The sequence below is a fragment of the Struthio camelus genome, chromosome 3 (assembly GCF_040807025.1).
Source record: "Struthio camelus isolate bStrCam1 chromosome 3, bStrCam1.hap1, whole genome shotgun sequence".
Lineage (NCBI taxonomy): Eukaryota > Metazoa > Chordata > Aves > Struthioniformes > Struthionidae > Struthio > Struthio camelus.
In genome coordinates, this window is record NC_090944.1 from 142,323,245 (window position 1) to 142,346,467 (window position 23,223).

Sequence of the window (23,223 nt, forward strand, 5' to 3'; positions counted from 1 at the left end):
GGTAAACTTTATAACTAGACTATCAAAATGCTATTAATAAAAGCAAAAATACATGAACGATGCCTGTGTTTCCCTATGGATGGAAAAATTATTGTCCATTAAGTCAACATTTCAGGTACCCTCACCGTTTTTCCTGCAGTCCCAGTGAAGGCAATACAACACATATATCTCCTGCAGTTAACTTGTATAAACTACCTGTTATCATGTACTGCCATAATTTAGTAAGCACTCCAGGGGTTCTGAAGAGGATATATGGATGAGAAGGATTTCTGCAAAAAAAAAACCCAAAAGGCTAAAAACTGTGGCTACAGTATTCTACTCTCATATTGAGTTTTACACAGGTGTCCTAGTTCATTTTTGTTTTGGTCCACAGGGTTGTATTTATAAATGTGTCTTATGTTAAGCATCTAAATTCACTTCTCTGTTTATACAGCTCCCCTCACATCCGGTGGCGCTGTGGTTATTCCCCAGATAATCTACGCTTCAGAAGAACTATTATCTCCTTTTGAGAGATGTGGAGCCAGACTACCAGGACACATCTACACAGCATGAGGCAGCGTTGCGCAGCAACGTCTGGGCCAGCTCTGATGAGCAAAGCTGGTTAGAAGATTTCAGGTGCATAAGCTACCTCATCCAATGCTCCTGTGCCCATCTGCGAGGATCTCCGAGTCATACCCTGCAGAAGAATAGAACAACTGAGGGCAGTCTCCCCCACGCAATGAAGCATGGCCACAGACTCTTGCTCTCAGGACCACTGAAATCTCTTGAGGGCTCCTACAGAACTACAGGCTGAATGCAGTAGTGCTATAAACATGTATATATGGACTGAATGCAGTAGTGCTATAAACATGTATATATGGACTGAATGCAGTAGTGCTATAAACATGTATATATTTTGCTTTTGTAGACATTTGCCTTTGTAGGCAATCAAAGAAACAAACAGGATTTTACAGATCCCAAAAGCCCATGGCTTTCCTTGATTTCTGCCTTGCCAGAACTCTAGCTTTAGAGGAAGAGAAGGGGAGATGATGAGAAGGTGATCCATTTATCAAATTTCCTTAGGTACACAGTACACATGGCTACTCAACTACATAAACTCTTTATTTAACAGTTCCTTCCGTAGGAAATAACAGTGACATGTTTAAAGAACCCTATAACTGTACTGACTTGCAGAGTTTGTACCCAAACCATTTTTTGAAATAAGCTATCCAAGAAATACTAGACTTGGAGAATTTTTCTTTTCACCTAGTATCAGATGTTCAAAATACATCTGCACATTTTCATTTGAGGCAAGGTATGAGTGGATGTGTGTGAGTTTTTTACTTCTTTTTCAGCATTTAACAAAAAATCACTTTTGAAATGAAACTGTAATTTGGAAACAAAAAATAATAAGATAGTCAACTCTGAAAATATCACAGACATTTAGAAACTTTCTGGAAAAAGATAGTGTTTTTCAAATTAAACTCATTATTTATAACAGTTTCTGTCCCCTCACAAATCTTCACATTTTCAATGAAATCGCTATCATTGATTTTCCTTTCCTTCTAGCCCTAGTAAGTATGAAAGATGAACTATAACATAAAGTCACTTCTCTTTGTTAATTAAATTGATGTAATGTGTTAGATACTTTGAAAAACCCCACTAACGATACACACTCCCTCCAAAATAAAAATGTGCTCTTTCAAGTTCTGTTCTCAAAGGATTTTAGAGAGGAACACTTTTTCATGAATATTTTCTATGTTCTCATTACACTATTGGATATTTGTTAGGAAATTTCTCAGATCTTCCACATTTATTTCGTTTCATTTTAGGTCCTTGTCTCATAAAATGCAGTAAAAAGTTCCCAGGCAGTTTATAGTACTATTAAATCTAAAACTAACTTTATTATTCAGTCACTCTCCTCCATTACTCATCCCTCTTGATTTGAAAGCAGGACTCAGAACCACAGCACGAAGAGTTTGCAACAAGTCCCTGGAACGGAGCCTCACCACAGCTAGCCACTGATCCAGCTGCCAGCGCCATGGCAAGGGAGCACAAACTTCCTCCTCCTTGAGGCTACAGCTCCACAGAGAAACCCTTCAACATCACAGACTTCCACCACTACTTTTCTTAACTTAAGAAACAGCATCAGCTCAAGGCTAAGTTCTTAAGCTGCAATGAGATACACATACTTTTCTTCATTAGGAAATGGGAGTTTTTTCATCGTGGAGCTGTTTGGTTTTTCTGTATGTGCAGATATATTTTTTTTTTGCCTAGTTTTGTTAATACAACTTTGTATATGCTGAAGCTGATGTAACAAGATCTCTCATGCAGAACTAGATACACATTAGAAATATTCTTTTTCAAAATTCTTTTACCGTTAAGAGCTCACTAATGTGTGAAAGACCTGTGGCGAATACTCACATTTTATGAATGAGGTTAGTGAACAATGAGCTGGAAGAAAAGCAGAAATCAAAGAGACAGCTCTGCAAAATTCACAGCACTCATTGAATGTGACAGGTGTCAATTTTAATTATTTATGACAGTATTTTGGAATATACTTGTAAACATACGGGAGTACGAAAGGAGACCGCTTTACAATACCCAGCTGCTAAGTGGCCACTAGGAAATGGCAGGAGACAGCAAGGACTTTAGTAACACTTTCTAGTAAGTCTGTTAAAATTTAGTATGTTTTGTTATCTTGCGAGTTGTATCTACTACTACTGTAAATAGACACAGATTCCTCTCAGTATCCTTGTTATCTGTAAACACAGGGCATGTAATCTACATTCACCTATGGCATAAAGGGTCCGTGCAAGCCACTCCCGCACCTGGGCAACGCAACAGCTTTTAAATGTTGTATTACAAACTAATGACCCCCACCAAACCACTAATGGCACCACCCAGGGCAGGGGGGCAAGCAGGGACCTAGGAGCCGCTGCAGCGCTGCCCTCCACGCTCCGCCTGCCCCTTCCTTTCCAGTCAGGAAGCAGCCTGCGGGGCAGCTCACGCCTCCCCCCGCGGCGGGCAGCCCAGCCCAGCCCAGCCCAGCGCAGCGCAGGCCGCTGCCACACTACTCCGAACAGGAGGCGGGCCCGCCAAACGCGGCCGGCAGTTCCCTACCGCGTCCGCCCGCCCGCCTCCGCCGCTGGGGGCCAATGGCCGCTCGAGGCGGCGCGGCGCCGGCCAATCGGCGGCGGCGTGGCGGGCTCCCGGGCAAGATGGCGGCGCCGCGAGAAAGCTGCGGCAGGGGTGGTATGGGGCGCTGCCGGGGCGCGCGCCATGCCCAGTAGCCGGCGCAAGGTGCCCGCCGCCCTGAGGAGGCGCGGCGGCGGCGAGGAGAAGCTCAGCCGGCGGCGGCCGGAGGACCCCCCCGCGGGGGAGGCGGCGGGCGGCGGCGCGGCAGGTACGGCGGGAGCGGCTGGGCCGGGGGCGGCTGTGGGGCCGGGGGCAGCCCAGCCCAGCCCAGCCCAGCCCGCCTCGCCGGCGCCAGCGCCCGTGACGGCGGCGGGCGCCGCTCTGGCCCCGCGCCGGGAGGGGCCGGCGGGCGCAGACCGCAGCCGCCCCGCTGCCTCCGCCAGCGCCGCTTCCTGAGCGGCGGCTGTGGCGGGCTGAGCGTCACCTAACGTGTGCCGCTCGCTGCCGCTCCGGGACCGCACGGAGCTGTTTGCGACTGCCTCTGTCCCGGTTTTCAACCTTTATGCCTGAAGAGGCCTGGGGCGGCGGCGGCTGGGGGAGGGGGGAGATACATGCTGGTACGAAGGCAGGATGCGACCCAGGACAGTTTGGAGGTGCCATGGAAGTTGTGACCCAAATCTGAGTCTAGGTGACAGACCTATGCAAGGTGGGGCGCAAAGTGTCCTCTTGCACAGCTGTGCTGGGTCTTTCCCTTGAAGTAAGCTGAAGTCGCCATTCCTGGGCCTAAGAGGATAGACGGTTCTCGTCCTGGCCTTTAGAGGCTAAGCGAGCATCTGTCGGCATCCTGTAGCGCTCCGCTACCTCTCTGGTGGAGCGCAGCCGGCAAAGGTAGAGTTGCATTCTGGGTTAATAGTTGTGAAAACCACTGGTGTTTTAATTAAAGGAACCCTCATGAGTGTGAACTCAGACCCTCAGTGTGAACTTTTCATTCTTAAGGCTTACACACCATGTTTTTTGTGTCTTACCCTGTTGTATGTTCTGAGTTATTTCAATCTTTTATGTGTTAATGTTTAATAAGCATCATCTTTCTGTTTGCACAGAGTCATGTTCACATAAGACGCCAAAGAGATCACTGAATAGGAAATCACGGATACCTACTTTCAGCTCTCCTGTTAATGATGCTGATAAAGAGCAAGAAATCTTTTGGGATCCTAATTCACCAATTGCATGCAGACTAGGTAATACCAACAAAATTCATACTTCAGGTTGCCCATTTGACGTATATGTTGCAGTATACTAAAAGTTTTCAAATCTGAATTATCCAAAAAAAGCCCCCTTCCTGTTATCACCATGGCAATGGTGGAGTTGGGGTGTTCAGAGGTGATCAGATTGTTTGATTGTGGTTTTTTTTTATTGTGATCCCATAAATTCTTCAATATAGCGCTCAATCAACTTCTGATTTTACCAGGTGTAACTGAATTATTTGAGACACAGGGAGTTTTGTAGTAATGTTTTGCCATTTTTAAAAAAGGTTTTGTTTTTTAGGCAATGAAAAAAAGAAACAGACTGCCAGTAGATGCGCAGTAGAAATTTCAGAAATTGTTAATCGTATTGCTCCTCAGGTAACTATGACTTTCTAAAACACTGCTCTCTATAGGCAATAATCGAGCAAAATTTTGTTACGCTACTCAGTGTTGGTGAAGATGTAATTTTAGCTACAGTAGTCTAGCATGGAAAGAAGCAAGTGTGCAGAAAAGTAGTAACGTGCTCATAAAAGAGAACTGAATTAAAATCACAGCCATAGTATTTGACTGGCTGTTCTTGAGTCACAGATGCTATTAAAAAAGAGGATGCATTAAGAAAAGCAGACTTGTGGCATCTCCATTTTAGGAAGTTTTACTTTCAGAATGCAAGTTACTGTCCCTGTTCTTAGGAAAACAGTTCTGGTATAGTCACCCTTAATCACTGGTCTGTTAAAAGGTATGGTTTCTTCACGTACTGTATTTACTTGACAGTTATTTTAAGCATTCTGAATGATCTTGAAATACACACTGCAGAACTGCAAGGACAACACTGAGGTGAAAGACTCCACAATGATACAGACGTAATACTGTTGCTGTAATTCCAATCAGTTTGCCTTTTTTACCCTCGTACATGCTCTTGATGTCTTCCCAGCTGGGGAACTGATGTCCACAGCCTGGAAAGTGAAAGATGCCCTTACAGTAGTGGGCTTATTGTTTGCTTTTTATTAAGTGCAAGAAGAGAACTGTCATTTCTACAAAGACAGTTTTGTAGTATCTGGCATGCAAAATATGCCTGCTTGATTGACAGGGCCATTTAAACTGTCTTCACTATTTAGAATATTTGTGAGAAATTATACTTTAGAATTTCAAAATCATTGATAAGGGATGCCAATTCCTCTCTGTTTAATGATTACAATGCTGTCATGATTGTGAGTTATTTAGAAATTGGACTTCGTTTGGGGCAATCTGTTGCTCACATCCTTCTTTTTCTTCCTTAAAAAAAAAAAAATTTGACATCCCCCCTCGCCCCAAGCCACCCTGATAAAGTTCAAATTATTTTTTGCTGACTACTTGGAGTGTTTCTTAATGTTCAATATGTGGCTCTGGCCCACTTCTCATTTTACTACTACAGTACTGTATCTCTTAGATTTGAAAATTCAGATCCAAGCCTGAACTTTGAAGCTCTGAAACGACCTCATTCAGTTTTTTACTTAATTTTTTTTTTTGTTTAGAGGCTCTTTGTATGAAAGAGTTGTAATGGAAGAAATCAAAATTTTTAACAGGAAGCAAACAGAATATGATTTTCTGAAATTCTCTAGTCTGTTAATGCTGCTGTAGGTGGAGAAAGACAATGTATCTCAAGTAGCTACTTACTAAAGTAAACTAAAATATAGCTTGCAAAGTGAAAATTGCAAATGATGTGTTAACCTGATTGGGGAAGTAAATATAGTATTAGATTAGAGTGGCAAAATAGAATTCAATTATTTTAATTGAAGTTGCTGCTTTAAATTGATATAATTAAACTGATAAAACTATCAGTAGACGCTGTTGCAATAATCTTGCTTGGCTTGTATTGGTTTAGCTCCTATCTGTGGCTTTGAGCACACTTGTTCCAGTTTAATTGTTTTAGTGACTTAAACGAATGCAAGGTGTATGTCTAGTTCAATCTTTATCTGCAATCAAATTGCTAAGCATTATAAATCTAATCATTTAGGATGAAAAAGCAGCCTGCAGTGGAGGATCCCTTTTAGAGACATGGATTGGTGAGGATGCCATTCCCTGTACACCTGGGGTAGTAAAACTGCGAGCTAGAACAAAGTTAAGCTGTACAAGGTAAGTTCCAATTTTGTCTTGCCTATCACAGCTAGACTTTCAGGAAAACAGATGTATTATTTCATTATGTTTATGTATAGTGAGTAATTGTACATTAGCATACAGAATGCTTTTAACTTTTGGGTTGTTATCTCTCTTGTTAACAGAGTAGCTATCACTGGGAATTGGCAAAAGGAATGCATGCTGATTGTGCACTGAAAACAGGATTCATTCATACTCTCTGTAGTTGCTAAATTACAGAATAAACAGCTGATAGGATAGTGTAATTGAACTTGACAAATTTTTCTCAATAGATCTGATTTTCTTTTATATATATATATTTTTTTGTTTGTTTGTTTTTAATCTAGAGATCTTAAAATAAAAAATCCTGAAGACGAACTCATGAAATTGGCTAAGGAATTTGATAAAAATCTGGTAGAGTTGGATGCTGTTCAGGAACAAGAGAAGCTTTGTCAGGACTTCGTCCAGACTGCCTCAGAGACTTTAAGTAATTGTAAAGATGAAGTACAGATGAAGAACCAGAAATCGGTCCTTGATGAAGTTTCTGAAACAGATAGTACTCTGTCCCTGAAACCAGTGGGAGAGAGCACTGGGGTTCCTGCTGCAGAGCCCTGTCAACCTAGTAGTCAGAAGTCTGTAGACCTGGAGGCTGAAATAGCCCTTCATGCCCTTTTTGATTGCTCTACCCAGAAATGTAGTGGACAGCTGAGCCAAGGACTGTCAGGTATTTCTTTAAATAACAGTTTCCAGGAAAACAAAAGCACCTTGGAGGAAGAACACCTTCCTGAGCCAATTAAAAACATGCAACATGTTACTTCTGAGACATGTCAACAAGATACTCCGTGTTTACTAGGAAGCACGAACCAGACTTTTCCAAAAACTTGTACCTTCATGTTGACAAAACAAAATTCTTCTTTGAAGACAAAAGTGGTGGTCTCCAGTAAGCTTACTGAAGTAGTTAGTGATGATTTTGATGACTGGGATACAGATTTTCTGGCAGATGACTCTTTTGTCATGCAAATAACCCAAAATCCTGAATTGATAAGTACTGAAGAGGCTTCACCAGTTCCTACAAATCCACCCGCGCGTGGTTTCAGTGATGCTAGTAGAACAAAGGAAAAAAGTAGTTGCAATTCAGTAACGTGTTTGGGGAGCTTACACAAGTCTAACAATTTGCAGTATTCACCTTTGAAACAGTCTAGTAAAAACACACAAAATGTTGCAAAATCTCTACATTTACAAAAGCCATATAACAAGACAGAAATGTCAAAGACACAGACTCTTTCCTTTCATGGCAAATGTGAGGTTAAGCCAGACAAAATAAATGCTACTTGGAAGAGCGCCCAAAACAATGATTTTCACTACATTCCTGTTTCAACGCAATCCCAAGTGAAGAATGGAAATGAAACTATTCAGCCTAAAAGTAACCCTGTTCCTCTTTTTCCTTCAAAATCCAATTCTCATAGACCACAGACTGAAAAACTTGGGAATAATGCACACAGTATTTCCTGTCAATCATCCAATATTTCTACCAATACAAAACCTAATGATCTGACTAAAGCGGTCAGCCAAGCTAATACAGGTTACTTAAACCAACCTGAAATACCAAAGAAATGCCCTCTATCGTTTGACTGGAATGAACCAAAGTTTTCTGATGAGGTTTTAGATATGTTTTGTGAATCTGACAGTCTTTGGGATGCAAACTGTGAGGATGATGAATTGTTGTATCGGGTATGTGACGATATAGAAAAGCAAACTCAGAGCCAGGATGTTAAACAAGGAAATGAAAGAGCTAAAACTACACAAGGAGCCAATATTAATTCCAGGTCAAATGCTGATAACAGCTGCCCGGCATCTAGACAAGGACTATCTGATCGCCTCTTTGCTCAAAACAGTAATGCAAAACAGGATACACTTTCAGTAAACCTTTCCTGTAGAAACTCCTCAAAGGTTACACATGGACTGACTACAACAGGTCACGCAGTGAACTGCAAAAATGTCTCCAGTCCAGTAACTGTGATCTCGAGTACTCCTATGGAGTATAAATACACATTGTCTAAAAACTGTCATCTAGCTGCTTCTGAAGATACTACAAAGACTATTTCAGGAAAATGGTACAGATCGAATTCTGTGCCAGCAGGAAAGACTGGTTCTGAAGTAAGTCCTGTTAATGCAGTAAACACTTCTAGTAGCAAAACATTAGACAGCCAAGATCTTTTGTATAATGCGGGAAAGACGCTAAATAACAGTTCTGGTAACAAACTGTCACTTATGCCTTCAAAGTTTAAGTTCCGAAAGACTAACAGTTCTCAGGTTGCTCTTCATGTAGAGTCTGAAAATCCAGAGAGTCATTCAGGCATTGGAATTACTCTGCAGGATTTGGAAGAAAGCAAGAATCACTTGAACGTGACTTTGCACAGCAAGCTTGAAAATAAGAAACCACCTTTCAAGAGACACCTCTCAGAATCTTTTGCACTGCCTACATCAGGTATGTATCTTTATACTAACATTATTAAACTGTTTTTGTTTGTTTTCTTGCTGTAATCATAATGCCAAAGGAGAGATTTAATAATAGACTTCACTATTCATCAGTTCAGATTAGGCATTAGTAAATCTTCCAACTAGAACTTGGAATTTTTTTCTCTGCAGAATAAAACTGTCCTGACACATCTCTTAAATTCTTGTAGTTAAAAAGACTTCTGTTTCCGACTTTCACTCTGCTTCTCAGAATATTACACGCTCTCCATAGATGCTCAGATTTGCTAAGATCAAGTATGCTGTGATGGCACCACTCAGCATGCCATGTTCTGACTTGCCTAAATATGTTGCTGTCTTGGTGCTTAGCAAATGCTGTAGCCTAAGTCTGTGTTTTAATTCACAGCTCATTTTGAAAAAAGTTAAAAATTATTTACCTTACCCCTGATCCATAAAAAATGGTGGGGGAAGGAAAGAAGGTAGCAGGAAAAATGGAATGCCAAATTTACAATCTTTTTATTATTGTACACCTGCAAACTGGCCTCAGATCATTAGGCATTTCTGAAACATTGGCCTATATTGTTTTGCTCAGTGGACAAAATTGCCGGTGGAATATTCTGTGCAGTCAGTTTAAAAACTAACTTATTTCCTTTCATTTAGCCTCTCAGTTAGTTGTTACAGGCAATCACTTGACCATGGAAACGTAATATTCCATGTTACTTAGAGAAATGTAGAATCAGTCAGGTGTCAGTCACTTCTTGTTGTTACTTATCTCATGGCTTTGTGAAGTTTTAATCTGTGTTAATCTTGATTGATACCTACATTCTAAATACATTCTAAAGGCACATTTCAACCTCATTTTTTGAAAGAACTGTTATTTAAAAAAAAAAAAAAACTCCCTCAAATTAACTCTTCCACACTATCACCCAGCATTATTTGAAGAATCACTGTTTTATCTGTTTCATACCTGGGCAAGAAGCAGATAAATGGAAATTGTAGATGTTACTATGGGGGGAAGATAACCAGATATTCTGTGGAACATTCTAGAGAATAAATGATCATCTGAAGCTTTTTTTTTTTTTTTTTTTAAGAAACACACCCTTTGTTTTACTTCTCTAGTTTGAAAGACTACTTATTAAAAATACATTATTGGAAATTGGCGTATAAATGGTAAAATTCTTGACGTTTTCATAATGATAGGAGTCTTCCTTCCTGGTTTCAGTGAGGTCAGGATTTTATTGTATTGGAATTTATAGTTCTGTAACACAACATATAAAATATTACGCTTAGCTATCATGCTCTTGTCTCCTTTGCAGATTTTTATTGCTGCTTTTGACCTCTTTTCAACCTTTCTGGTTTTATTTGTGTGACACCTGTACTATATCTGACCCCTGTGTCTCTACCATCTCGATGCCCATCTCTCTGGCTAACTCACTAAATTGTAGAGCCCTTTTCACTCTGATAGCCTTAATTTTCTTAACCCATTGCCATCTCCTGTGTTGACTCCTGATGTCACAAAGTTCACTTGAAGGGCAGCCAAGTAAAATTTCCTTGAAGCAAGTGTCTGCATCTCAGTACTTTCATTGGGAGGTAGTAATGAGCAGCACTACAAAGGTCATGCATCTTATCCCCCTTCCTGCCTTGAGGACAGGATAGATGAGCCATTTTTACCTTGGGTGCCTCATGTGTCAAAACAGTGTGCTTTTGCCATATATCTTCAGACATTGAAAAGAGATGAGTTAAAATACACATTGAACAAACTTGAAGGCTCCTAATGCATGTTTTTTATTTTCAGTGTCTGTAGTAGAACAAAAAAACAGAAAATGTTCTCAAGAAGAAATCGAAAGGAAAAAACAGGAAGCTCTTGCACGAAGAAAATTCAGAATGCAGGCATCCTTAAAAGATGCTTGAATTGACTAGAGCATATTCTGCCTATGGAATAGGGGAGAGAACCACTGCAATGCTGGAAGACATTCTTTAAACTGTGTTCACAGCTACTGTCTGCAAGCTTTTCCTAATTCACAGTAAAAAATCTTCATCCTGAGCCATAGCTAATACTTTGGTGATTTTTAGTCTTTATTAAAAAATATCCGTTGTAAATGTGTAGTCCCAAACTATCTTCAATGCCGTGAAGTTTAAGATTGCATCCAGTTTACATAACTGCACAGCTTCAATGCATAATGGTAAAACATCCTCAGAGCATGAAAGTATTTGCACACACACAAAAGTGGAAGACTTCAAAATCAGACTACATGTATTTTGGTTGTATTTCTCTTATTGGGAATACTTTAATCTAGACAAAGACTCTCAAGCATGCATAAATATCTTAATATAAGAGTTAGACTAAGAAATACAAATTTTGCTCTCATGTAGATGGAAGTTTTAAGTTTTGGTTTGAAAAAGGGTATAATCCAGAAAACATCTAACATCAGAAAAAATAGTGTAAATGCACAGGATGTGGAAAGCTTGCATAATCCGTGTTCATTATTTTAGGTAAGAATTATACATGGGGAAGGCGGAATTAGCATCTGGAAAAGGACGCTTTTTAAACTCCCTTCAGAAAGAGTTGGAAGTACCATAGCTAACAAAATTGGACAACCTTTTTCCAAATGAGTATTGCCAAGCTTACTAAAAAAAGGCTGCCTATGTCATTTTACTAACCCATATAAGCAAATACAGTAGGTGAAATTCTCGAAACCTATGACTCAGTTTAGCCTTATGAGTTATACATATTTTTTCAAACTAAGGTCTGTTAAAATAAAAATGCAATGTGATGTCAGTTTAATTGAGGCTGATAAACTAGAATTTTTCATGTAATAGATGGTAGAAGAGCTCAGACTGTAAAGACTGCTTGTGGGTAAGCTGGAAGATATTTCACAACTGATAAATGTTTTCATATAAATGTGTGGCATTATGAAAAGTGACTGTAATTTAGCTTTGTAAATAAATAACTTTGGGATGTACCAAAAGGTTAGAGGAAGCTTTTGGTTTCTGTGGGATGTGCTTTTTTTGTAACTCTTGCAAGTGTAAATACTGTATATTTGTAAATCATCATTAAACTTTTTTTTTTTTTTTACATTTTCTGGTCTGGTTTGGAAAATACTGTACTTGGTAAATATACAGAAATTGGTGAAAGAGGATGGAATAAGAATTCCACACTGGCTTTACGTGAATTTTCTCTCCTGCTAGGACACCCAGTTATTCCATGCCTCAGATTTCTACCTGTAGCGGTGGCAAAGTGCTTCCTTTGATCTATTTAAACTCAAATCCTTGAACCTCGAGGAACTGGTTCTAAGCATAACCATCTGCAGTGCAGTCCTGAAATACTGCAGATGCCTTTTTTTTTAAAACCAGTGAAGGTCCTTTTGTCTTGCTCACAACTCTGCTTGCTAGTTAGTTCATTATAAAATTAAATCCCTAAGTCCATTGAAGACAATGCTGGTGCCAAAAGGAGCGTTACTTACAGTCTCTGGCTGTGGCTCCCTGTCCTTGCGCAGCAGACGAGTTGGATCAGCTTGCTGATTTGGCTGAAAATTAACCCAGAAAATATGTTTTCAGCTTTTTAAAAAACTTCACCTTTATAATGCACTTAATATAACATGAAATAGCAAGGTTCTTTGTTGTGTTGTCAGGTCCCTGCTAGCAGTGTTCAGACAGTTTAAAGATGCAATATTTGCATGTCCATACGATAAATAAATGTAAACCAAAGAAGTGGTGGTTGCAAAAAATTGGATTTATTCTGAGAACGTGGTTTGATCTGCATATCCGAGGGGTATGTTTGTCTTCATTGTATTCTAGAAAAATCTAAACTATCAGGTAACTTGTCAGATGTGCTGTTGGCCAAGAAAGTGGCTATGAGAAAAGGCTTCTACTCTCAGTATTAAATATAGGAGCTATAAAACTGTCTTTTAAAGGACTGATACACAAGAACGTTAAATCTTACTTGGAAAGAAAAGGCTTTTGCTAGGATAGCATTCAGTTTATTTTCCCTTCCCTCCCCAGGATATTTCTCTAGAAAAAAAAATCTATATAAAAAGGAACCAAGATCATTTTTTTGTTTCAAGGATAATATGGTTAATAGTACTCATTTGAGAAGGGGAGCTAATCGGAAGGGAACGAGCATCAGCTGGACAGTAGTTTTTAGGAAGATTTTATTCCCTGATGCAAAAGAACTAACTTCTAATCAGATCTGAAATTGAGATAAACAGTAATACCTGACCTGAAATATAGGCTAAGCACATTATGGCTATCCAAGATCATCATACAAAAATGCTACAACCTGAATATCTGCCACTGCATATCCTTGAGTGCATTACAGGTTGACCTTCCCCAGGAGCACACATTAGGCCCTGTAGCTGTGCACCTAACATGCTGCTGCAGGTCTTTCCCCCGAGAGCAGGGCAAGAATATACTAGCTCATCCTTTTACAGGAAAGTCTAACCAACCGTCTTCTCTTCTGCACTGTAAAATAGATCCAAATATACAACGCAAAGAATTCTGTTGTCATGAGGGGTATGGAAAGGACCCTTTGCTAACTTTCTAACTGTAGGAAGGCACAACCTACTTTTTGACAAATTACATAGCTTTCTGGAGATTAAATACAGATATGACAGTATTTTCACCCACTAACTACAAAGCTGAAGTTGCCTCTACCCTGTCTACAGATCGTCTTTTTATTTGCTTAAGTACTTCCTAGGTGTACCGCCTAGGTGTATTTTAAGAATTCATTTGCTGATCAGTGTGAAACACTTAAATTATTTTTGACAATTCAGGGATAATGTACGCACCAGCCTCTCCATTAAGTTGATTAACAGAGGGACTTTAGATTATGTTTTACTGTTCAAAAATATCTATTTTTAGCATCGATATTACACTTCAAGGCCTGTAACTTGGTCTTTCTTAACCATTGCTTTCTAAATAGAAATCACAAGTATGTGGGAACAGCGTTTCTTAACTGATGTCGAGACATATATTAGGATTTTTTTTTCTCGTTACACCCTCACTGACTCTGCCCAAATGCTCTATCGTGTCATCTTCCAATTAACAAATTGAATTTCTGCTTTTTGTGACTTGACACTATTAGAAACAGATCAATCATTTCTTGCAGCAAAATTAAAATCCTCTATACCGTCTTCACTAGGCAAATTTGATAAAAGAGAAAAGCTTAGCGAAATACTATAACCCAGTACAGTTTCCCTGGTAGAGTCAGTGCAGGCAGAAGTAAGATTCATTAGGGGGTTAGAAATAGTTACAAAGAAGAGCTGCCTCTACAATATCAAAAGTAAAACTCCAAAAGCTATGAATTTTTGTCTTTCAAAAATTGGATGGTCACTCCCTACTGTAAAAAAGGAATATATGCATATTGACTGAGAGGATACTTTCAGAACTGTCTAAAAGCTTTAGAAGAAAGCTGATGAAAAATAAATTGTTTAGCTTTATATATATATTTATATACACACACGCGAACACTTGTATTAAAAAAAAGAAAATTAAGGCTACAGCACAGAGCTTGTTTCCCGTTAGGGAAGTGGCAGTTGCTTCTGATGGAGGCTGGGCTGGAGGGCGCCTGTCTGTCCTCGGGCACAGGCAAGGGTACCACTGTGGGTACCAGCCTGGACCTTGGCCGCCTCTGGCTCCACTGGAGTCAGCAGAAAGCTGGACGTGGACAGGGCAGCGGCCTGACGTGGCACGTGTGCAGCTAGCTACCATTCAGGAGGGATTTAACCTTTGCCTAGTCCTGGCACATCTGGATATTAAGACAGCCCCGCAGTAGGAGGTAGCTAGAGATGGCGTTGTGCCTCCTAACCTGAGGGGCATAGGTTAGGCGTACAGTCTTTTTAGGTGCTCCAAGAGCAGTCAGCAAGTGACACAGCTTCCTCCAGGCTAAAAAAGACCTATACAAATAGTAACAACAATCTTAAATACATTTCAAATTAAATTATGACTGTCATGTTTCATTATAAATTAATTTATGACTGTTTGCTTAAGCACTCATCTTCATTTCATTCAGAGCACAGTCATTTTTTACATGAGCAGAGCAATCAGTGTGCTTTAGTTTAAATGTAAATGAAATTCCTGTATGTCCCCATACCTGCAGTATTATTTTTATTCCATGGATACTGAAATATCTCTCTAGGCCTGATGTTACTTGCCAAAATCCAATGATTTTATTTTTCAGCTAATAATTGGTTTTTTTTTTTTTCTTTCAGGAAGACAGACAAGATCAGGTAAATGATCCATTAATCATTATTCTCCCGATTTGTAGCTAAAACCGTGTGTTGTGGAACAACATACCTACAGTCACACCCTTCCAGTTCACGCTGGTGAGGGATCATGTTTAAAGCATTTCAGAAATTTACTAATAGTGTTTTTTATTGTGTTAGCTGTATCAGATTTTCAAAAAGGCCAGCACCCAGCAGCTCGTCAAATTTTGGCCTATAATGCACAATTAATCTTGGGGCTGCAGTTCAGGAATGGCAATGTAATCTTATACTATGCATAGCACTTATTCCATCTAGACCTGTATACCCAGAGGAATAACGTAGATGAATTCCTTGATAATATCTTTTTAAGCCTAAAAAGAGCTACAATTTGTCAGGAAAGAATAGCTGGAAGCAACAGATAGTGACCTAAATAGAATTCCAAAGATAAAATAGAAGAAAATGAACACAAATGCCCCATTGTTTGAGAGCTGTATTGTCTGTAACACACTCCAGTGAATCCAGTGTTTGTGGAAGAGGCCAAGGCAGATACAAGCTGTGGAGCTAAAAATGACAGCCTGAGTAAGTAGCCATCAAAGACGAAACTGGAAATACTCTGGCAATTGTGCTGTAAATCATAACTGCAATATTTGTTCAAAGCTCTGGTTACTAAGCACACTGGTGTTTTTGTCGGACTCATCAGAGCCGTCCTGCCTCATAAAACACTTACGAATATCTAATGTACTGTTCTTGTGGAACTAAATATAAATTTCTTTGACTATTATCTGTATGCAATGTCAGTGTGGTGGGCTGGCAAACCAGCAAGGGCCTGATCTAGTCTTGCTGCCATTTCCCTAAAGCATTGGAGGTAACAGAGCAAACAGAGAATCAAGCCCATGCATTTCATTATTCTAGTAGTTCTTGTCTTTAGCGCATAAATCTAGTAAAATTGGACCACGTTGATCAGAAACTGTTATTGTTTATGCTCATTTTCAAACTTTTTTGGGGAAAAAAGGTTGCATTTATGCATAGCTGCTCAAAAGCCACAGTTAACAGCTTTCACCCAGAACAAGTTCGAAGAGGTGAGGAGAGGAATACAGGATTTACCGATTTCCTTTTTAATGACATTGCCTGCTCTTTGCAGGTTTGCCTTTTTAAGGGTGGTTTGGGTTTCAACTCTGGAAAATTAGACTTAGGAATGATACTTTGCATGCCCTTCTGCACTTTCCAGGTAGATTCATGAACACTAGATGGATGGGTCCAAATAAAATATTATAGTCTAACACAGCACAGCAATTCAGTGTTTTTTTTTTTTTTTTTGTCTAAGAAGGGTGGAATTCCTTTACATGCCTAAAGCTGAGCGTATGCCGGCATGTTTTGCAGAATCATGGCTTTAGGGCCAAGGATATTCAGGTACCTGGGGGAGTTACTCATGCCTAAAAGTTTTGTTTCAGCAGTGGTATTAAGAAGAGATTGATGAATAGTTGTTTTTGAATAAGCCATTAGATACTTAGCTTTGGGTGTTACAAACCTGCAGAAAGCTGAACCCCAACAATTAAAAAAATTGACACAACACCAGGAAAAACATGTGCTTTTCAAGGCTTGCGTAACAGTTTGGCAACATTTTCGTGGATAAAATGTTAACACTTCCTCTACCAATAATGCCTGTCAAAGGACTTTTTTTTTTAATTAGCTCTCATAGCTCTCATGTTCTACAGCAAAAAAAAAAAAAAAGTATGTGCTTAGAAATATCATAAATTCGAATTGCTCTCTTCCTTCCCTGCTGTTTCTCATAGGTTACAACGTACCTGGACAGGGCCAGATGTTTTGTAAGCTCTAATGCTGCATATGAAGAGGCAAAGATGATATTAATCCCAATAGCTACTTTATTATTGAACCTGAGTAGATATAAAAAATGTGTAAGTGAAACTGAATTGTATACACTGGCTAAAAATGTTTTTCCACATGAGTTGCTCAATTCTCCACATGCTGACTTACACGACTTCACTGCAAACCACTGATCAGAGGGGCAGTCAAACCAGGTAAGACTCCTATTTCCAGTGTGAACGATCAGAAGATGCCAGATTTTTTTCTCCCCCCTTTAAATGCCAACTTTCAAACCAGTAGCAAGAAGGGAAAAGAACACTATGCTTGTTCATGGAGCCTAAGTCCTACAGACTCATTTTCTCTCCAATTACAAAGGCTGAGGTGGAGGTATCACAAAAGATACTGTGATCCAAATGTCATACAAGCTTTTCAAAACTCCTCAGTTTTTTTGCCTCTGTATCCCTCAGTGATTATCCCTCACTGTCTGATGTGGTCATTAAGTGTGCTCGCTTAACAGCAGATCAAACTGGGAATCAGGCCCTATTAAGGCTTATACGACAATCGGCCTCCTGTGCCTTTGAAGAAGATTGGCGCTGTCTCCTAGGTTTCAAGTTTACTTTTAGTGAGATGTCAAACTCGGATATTTTCCTACAGGCATAAGTCATCTGCTCCTGACAGTTATGGATCCAGAGTTCAACGTGTTAAAGCTGTTCAAGCTGTAATCTGTGGATGCATGTGGGGAATATTTGGACTGCTTCTAAAGAAGTGTGCGAGGTGACTGAGAACAGAGGGTTCATCTATGCACAGCAGTCTGTGTAGGTGAAATATCTGACAGGCTCCCCATCTCCAATGAACAATTCCTAGAGATCAAAAAAGTTTGAATACCCTGCATTAGAATGTCAAATCTTGACAATATAACCCATTAAAAAGATTCTGCCCAAGTGACGGGTTTGTAATAGATAGCCATATAGATATGGAGAAAAGTTGGAGAGCGGCCTGCAGGAGGAGTTATGGAGGTGAACAGAAAGAAATTTGAAGATATGTCAAGATAATTTCAATTAGTGTAGACCAGATAAAGAAAGACCCTTTCTCATTTTTCTGAGGAAGTATGAAGCAGCAGCGAAACTACATAAAACACCTGTTAGTTATACAAATGTCAAACAAACATACATTTGGGAAACTGAGAGATTCAAGCACTCACAAAAGGATGAGAGGGACTTTTGAAAGACATATCCGACGTACTTGTCATCCCAGCAATTTGCCTGTCTTCCAGAAAAACACAAGTAGCTTTGTGAGTACTGAACGTACCCTAATTTCCTACACGCTGATTAATTTCGTTTCTAAAAGATGCAAAAGTTCCAACTGCGGGTTCTTTGGCTGAGTCGTTTATAGAGCATCTCCAGCATAGACTCGCTGTGTCTCAGAAGAATGAACGCACACTTCAGCCTTTCTTGAGATATGGGGATTTTCTGGAGACTTTCTTCTCCATCTTCCCACTCACTCTCAGGAAACTTCTGAAAAACACCATTATTTTTTAGATTTGCTAAATAGTTGACCCTTCTCTCCCCCAATCTACTCAGTGAAATTTTCCCGTTCATTTCTTTTAATAGTGGTGTTGTAGCCATGATGGCCTGAGCATATGCAAAAAAGATCACCTTCACCCTCCCAACCTGCCTCATGTTTGTGTTTCATAGTAAGTCTTGGGGTTCACTAAGTAATAAGTAGTTATTTGATGTTATTTCTGACCTAGGAATGAGAGGAGGTGGGAGCGGGCCTGGGGCTTTGAGCGGCTGCACCCCCCCCTTCATCACCTGCCAGGGGAACCTGCACCATCCCTGCTGCGCTGCTCGTGGCAGGACAAACCCCCAGTTCCTCTTCCCTGCTCCTCCAAACAGTGCCTGTTTCCACTGTCACCACTCAAGGATAGCACCTGGAAAGTCACTGATTTCTCACATATTTACTCTTGGGGTTAAAAACTTAATTTCTGTTTGCATCTGTGCTAATAACACTGGGACTGCTCTGTTTGTGCGGCGGGAACCCAGAAGGAATGCAGATGAACCCAAAACAGCGTTCCCATAAAAAGTAACTGGAGATTTCCGGAGGAAAACTGCATTAACCCCCAACCTATTTCACTGCCTTGAAAATAGCTCCTGGGCTGCTTGTTGGCATAGGCCAAACCAGGGCACTGTCTCCGGTGTAAGCGTTGCCGGGGCAGGCCTGACAGCCCAAGCAAGCACAGGCACCAGCACACCGGCCTGAGCGGGAGGACTTTCAGTCCTGAGAGGAGTTCTCCCAACAGAGGAGGCAGGGATGTTTTAACAGGCCTTGGAACGGACCTTGTGCTGTTCTCCACATTGTTATCAGCCAGCAAGCTCTCGCTGTTGATACAGCCCACTAGTCTCTAAAGCTGTCAGTCTGCTTGCTCTGAACAGCTGAAATCACTACCTAAGCCCTGTTATATATATATTATATATGCATGCATATTTTAATTAATTTTCTATACAAGGAGAATATTTATCAGCTAAAATCAAGAAGTAAATCTAATTTAAAAATGAAGCTAGCTTCAATATTTACTGCAACTTAATGACAGCTTTAGACAAGAATTTAATTACACAGAGTCAGTATGCCATATATATTGTACGGATGTACCATGGGACTTATTTTACAGTGTAATTTAAAGTATAACTTTTAGACTGTGCCTCAAAGTGAACTTAAATCAAAGTATTTCGACTGATGGAGCACATTCTTCAAAACTGACTACAAAAGTAGCCACAATACTATTGGAGGCTTGCTGTAATTTTATGTGTAACAGTATAAATGACTTGCAAGAACAGTTTTGGGGAGTTGTACTGTAACTTAGCGTTTTTCAAGCTAAAAATTGCTAGGGAAATATTTTTTCACTGGGACCTACCTTTTCCACATGACGTTACCTAGAAATTCTAAAGTACAGTTCTGTATCCCTTGCAATTCACATACCAAGTGCAGAAAACACATTTAAGTGTCACACTGCACTTAGCCGAACTAGCCCATCCTGAGGAGCGGACAACAGACTAGGCCTCAGGCGACGCAGTGTTTCTTCCCTTCAACCCACTGCTGGCTTTGGACATGCTATCTCAAGGAGGTTTAAAAAAAAAAAAAAACAGGAAAGTTTGGCAATTTATGCCAATACCACTCCTGGTGCTCTGGAGAGAGAGATCCTGCCATGTTTGTATGGCCTGGCCATGCAAACACCATGCAACCTCTGCAGTGAGCTGGGACCCAGCAAAGGGAGATGTCCGTCAACTCTGTGAATACACAAAAAGTAGCTGTGTTTACCAGTGCAAACATAGGACTAAAGTCTTAGTTACACTGACCCTATTTTACTGCAATAAGCAAGAACTGTCATTCTGTGACAGCATCTTAGGCCTTATCTACATGAGACTTATTCAACTAGCTGTTTAAGAAACTTACTTCAATAAAAGTGTGACTGATACCATTGCCTGACTAGAAGCAGGCAATTTCTAGAAGAAAAAATAATTATGTCAGTACAACACTCTTGGGTAGATGAGGAGCCAGGCTTTTTCAGGGACTTAAGTGCTTAAAGATGTAGACATCAATGAAATGCACTATGCAAAAGCAAAAAGTGATTTTTCATTATCCAGTTACCTTGTGCGACAACTTCTAAGTGGATATTATTTATTTCTATTTCCAGATCTTCATTTTGGTAAAAACAGCTATATTGCAGATTGCTAAGACCCCATCCCATTATAAGGTTATGCCAGGCATATGCTTAAGAATGTCTCCACTTTATAGGCAAGAATGCTATCTCCTACCTGCTCCAAAGGCATCTAAAGCAAGATTTATGCCCCACATACTGTCGTAACAGCTCCAGAGGAACTCTTACTAGCCAGGAGTAAATAAGGCCCATAACGAAAAACGCTGAGCAGGTCCTCAGCTGGTATAAATTGTCATAACTCCACTGTGGAGCTGGGGACACTTTACATGATCTGAGGATTTGTTCCTCTGCATGCACAGAAAGACAACTCCAGGTTTGTGAAATGCCTTGCACAGCAGGAACATGCACACTCCCTTCTGAGCTCCGTGGGAAACTTGTGATTTTTCATTCCTGCCCCATAGGTGTGCTTCACCATTTATTGGCCAAGAGGGGTATTTGCAATGGTCCACTGGGTAGGTAACAGAGGGACGTTTTGCAGGTCCCTTTCTAAGGCTTATTCTGATTGTGTCTGGAAATGTTTACTTGTAGCTGGAACTGCACTGGGGAAGCCACACCGATTTGCAGTGTTCTTAGATAAATACAGCATGGCACAGCCATCCTCTGCTGCTCCGGAAGGGGCATGGGCCTTGATTAGTCCTGATGGGCTTGGAGGCCAGGAATTCAAGGTAATTAACTAGCACTTAAAGAGAATCACATAAACGTATCCAAATCATTTTTGTGATGGAGAGGGCAGGAACAAGCCCTGGCTGCCATGTGACAGTCAGCTGGGCTTGCTGTCAGTGCACAGACAGCTTTTGGGAAGATGATAAGACTTTGTGCTATTTTGGACAGAGCCTGCTGCAGATAGAGGCAAAGCAGGTATTCGTCTAAGGCAGCAGCCTACTGCATGGAGCAAAACAGCAATGAAATCATAGCTTTGCCTGTGTGAACACTCTGGAAAGCTACAGAGGCTGGTTGTTGCAGCGGGGGTTGGGGTTGGTCTGCCCTTTGCCAGCAGGATTGTCAGGCCTTTTCAGGGGCCGGGGGGGCACCTTCAGTTTTTCTAGATTGCTGAGAAGCCTTGAACCCACTCGGAGTTTGAAGCAGGCTTAGAATCAAAGGGTTTCCAAAGGAAATCCTTTCCTATCACATGCTATGAGAAGAACAGATCCGCACCGCACATGGGTTACACGGACTGGCAATAAAGGAGAGATGGGGAGGTCAGGCAGCGACCCCAGGCATGTAATTTAATCTGGAATGCTACAGCAGGGGAGTTTTGTTGACCATCAAGGTTGCGGCACGTGGCTACATGAAAGCAGGCTGGACACCAGGATCTGTATCCTTCCATTTATTTTTCTGTAGCTCTCACCATGTGAATCCTTCAGCGCCACACCTTGTCCGAAATCATGATCCTGATACAACATAGTGTCATTCACAGAACACAGGACATACTGGTCTGACCTGATGTCCATAAAGTCAAGAGCAGCCCTGCATGAACTGGAAGATGACTCGCTTATCTGCAGCACATCCAGACTCTTTGAGTCAAGGCCTAGACAGCCTCCAAGTGATGATACGAAAATATGGAATATTTTTTTAGTAAAAGCACTCTGTGGCATCAAATACCTATATCATACACCTATTTCAGAAGGATTATTGCTAATGATCTCACTTAATGGTTCACACACATAAGTATTTTGTTATTTCTGTCCTAGACAGTTTAGCTGTCACACACTTCTATCACTCTTTTCAACTTGGTTGGGGGAGCTTTGTAGAATAAAAAAGAAAATCGTATGCAGAAAATGCACCACAGTCTGTAAAACTCACTGAGATAATGTCATTCACATTCCTACATAGCAATGGCCATAAAGACACTACTAGTAAAATATGAAGTTCTGTGTAACAATAGCTTTCTGAGATCACATTAAGTAATTGCGTGTGCCACCTCTCTACCTAATTTTTCATGGAAATTTTTCAAAACAGTAGCTAGTGTTTTTCAGTGAAAGATTATAGGCTTTATACCGCTACCAACTCCTGCTTTCAGCTTTGCTCCAGACGTCAAGGTATTCACTTGTTTCTTCAAAACTGTAACTTTATCCTAAATGCAATCACTTCATTTCTCAGTACAATGATTATTCCACATACTTAGCAACAATATATTGTAGCACACTGACCACCCTCCATGCACCACAAATAGAGGTCCCAACCAGTGCTCTCTGCCATGCCTCAGGCTCCATGTAACAGGGTGGACACTGAATGACTTCTCCAGGGCTATACTTGCGCATGAGAGAAGAGATTGCACTAATAGGGTTCTAACCAGTATCCCACTCTGTCTCCTGGTATGTTAAAGTCTCTGCTTGACTGAGAGAAAGGGATAGTTGAAAGGTTAGAGATGAGTTTTAATGAAAGATTTCAGGAAGCAAAAGAAAAAATTTCTCATGGATGACATCAAAAAATGCTTCCTTGTCTATGGTCTAGTATGGCAGAAAGTGCAGAAGGAGGAAGGAGGAGATGGAGGAAACTGGTGAAGGAGAAGGATGGGAGAAGTGAGCAGCTA

At 40.5% G+C, this 23,223-nt stretch overlaps 1 protein-coding gene and 1 long non-coding RNA gene across 4 annotated transcripts in view; one reads left to right on the forward strand and one right to left on the reverse strand.

Annotated features, from left to right (window-relative positions):
• The window catches only part of LOC138066909 (uncharacterized), a 229,573-nt gene that overhangs the window by 45,527 nt on the left and 160,823 nt on the right, over window positions 1-23,223 (reverse strand). Inside the window, exon 4 of the long non-coding RNA XR_011140604.1 lies at window positions 12,413-12,475. This is a non-coding gene — a long non-coding RNA (uncharacterized lncRNA). The remainder of the gene's footprint in view (window positions 1-12,412; window positions 12,476-23,223) is intronic.
• On the forward strand, window positions 3,181-18,636 carry ETAA1 (ETAA1 activator of ATR kinase). 3 transcript variants are annotated; one of them, XM_068940731.1, is made up of 8 exons: window positions 3,181-3,385; window positions 4,218-4,355; window positions 4,663-4,739; window positions 6,355-6,473; window positions 6,821-8,961; window positions 15,158-15,175; window positions 15,665-15,730; window positions 16,945-18,526. In XM_068940731.1, exons 1-8 carry the CDS (start codon window positions 3,262-3,264, stop codon window positions 16,986-16,988), a joined length of 2,727 nt encoding a protein of 908 aa, XP_068796832.1. In that variant the 5' UTR covers window positions 3,181-3,261; the 3' UTR covers window positions 16,989-18,526. The 3 variants fall into 3 exon arrangements, with proteins under 3 accessions (XP_068796832.1, XP_068796834.1, XP_068796833.1); XM_068940733.1 differs by lacking the exon at window positions 15,665-15,730 and having other exon boundaries at window positions 16,945-18,636; XM_068940732.1 differs by lacking the exons at window positions 15,158-15,175; window positions 15,665-15,730; window positions 16,945-18,526 and adding an exon at window positions 10,744-12,602.

Excerpts from the sequence above, each read along its gene's own strand:
- ETAA1 (XM_068940731.1), top strand. The coding sequence starts at position 3,262 with ATGCCCAGTAGCCGGCGCAAGGTGCCCGCCGCCCTGAGGAGGCGCGGC. Across the intron at positions 4,740-6,354 it reads TTAATCGTATTGCTCCTCAG|GATGAAAAAGCAGCCTGCAG; the intron begins GTAACTATGACT and ends CTAATCATTTAG. Across the intron at positions 15,731-16,944 it reads AGCTAAAAATGACAGCCTGA|GTTACAACGTACCTGGACAG; the intron begins GTAAGTAGCCAT and ends TGTTTCTCATAG.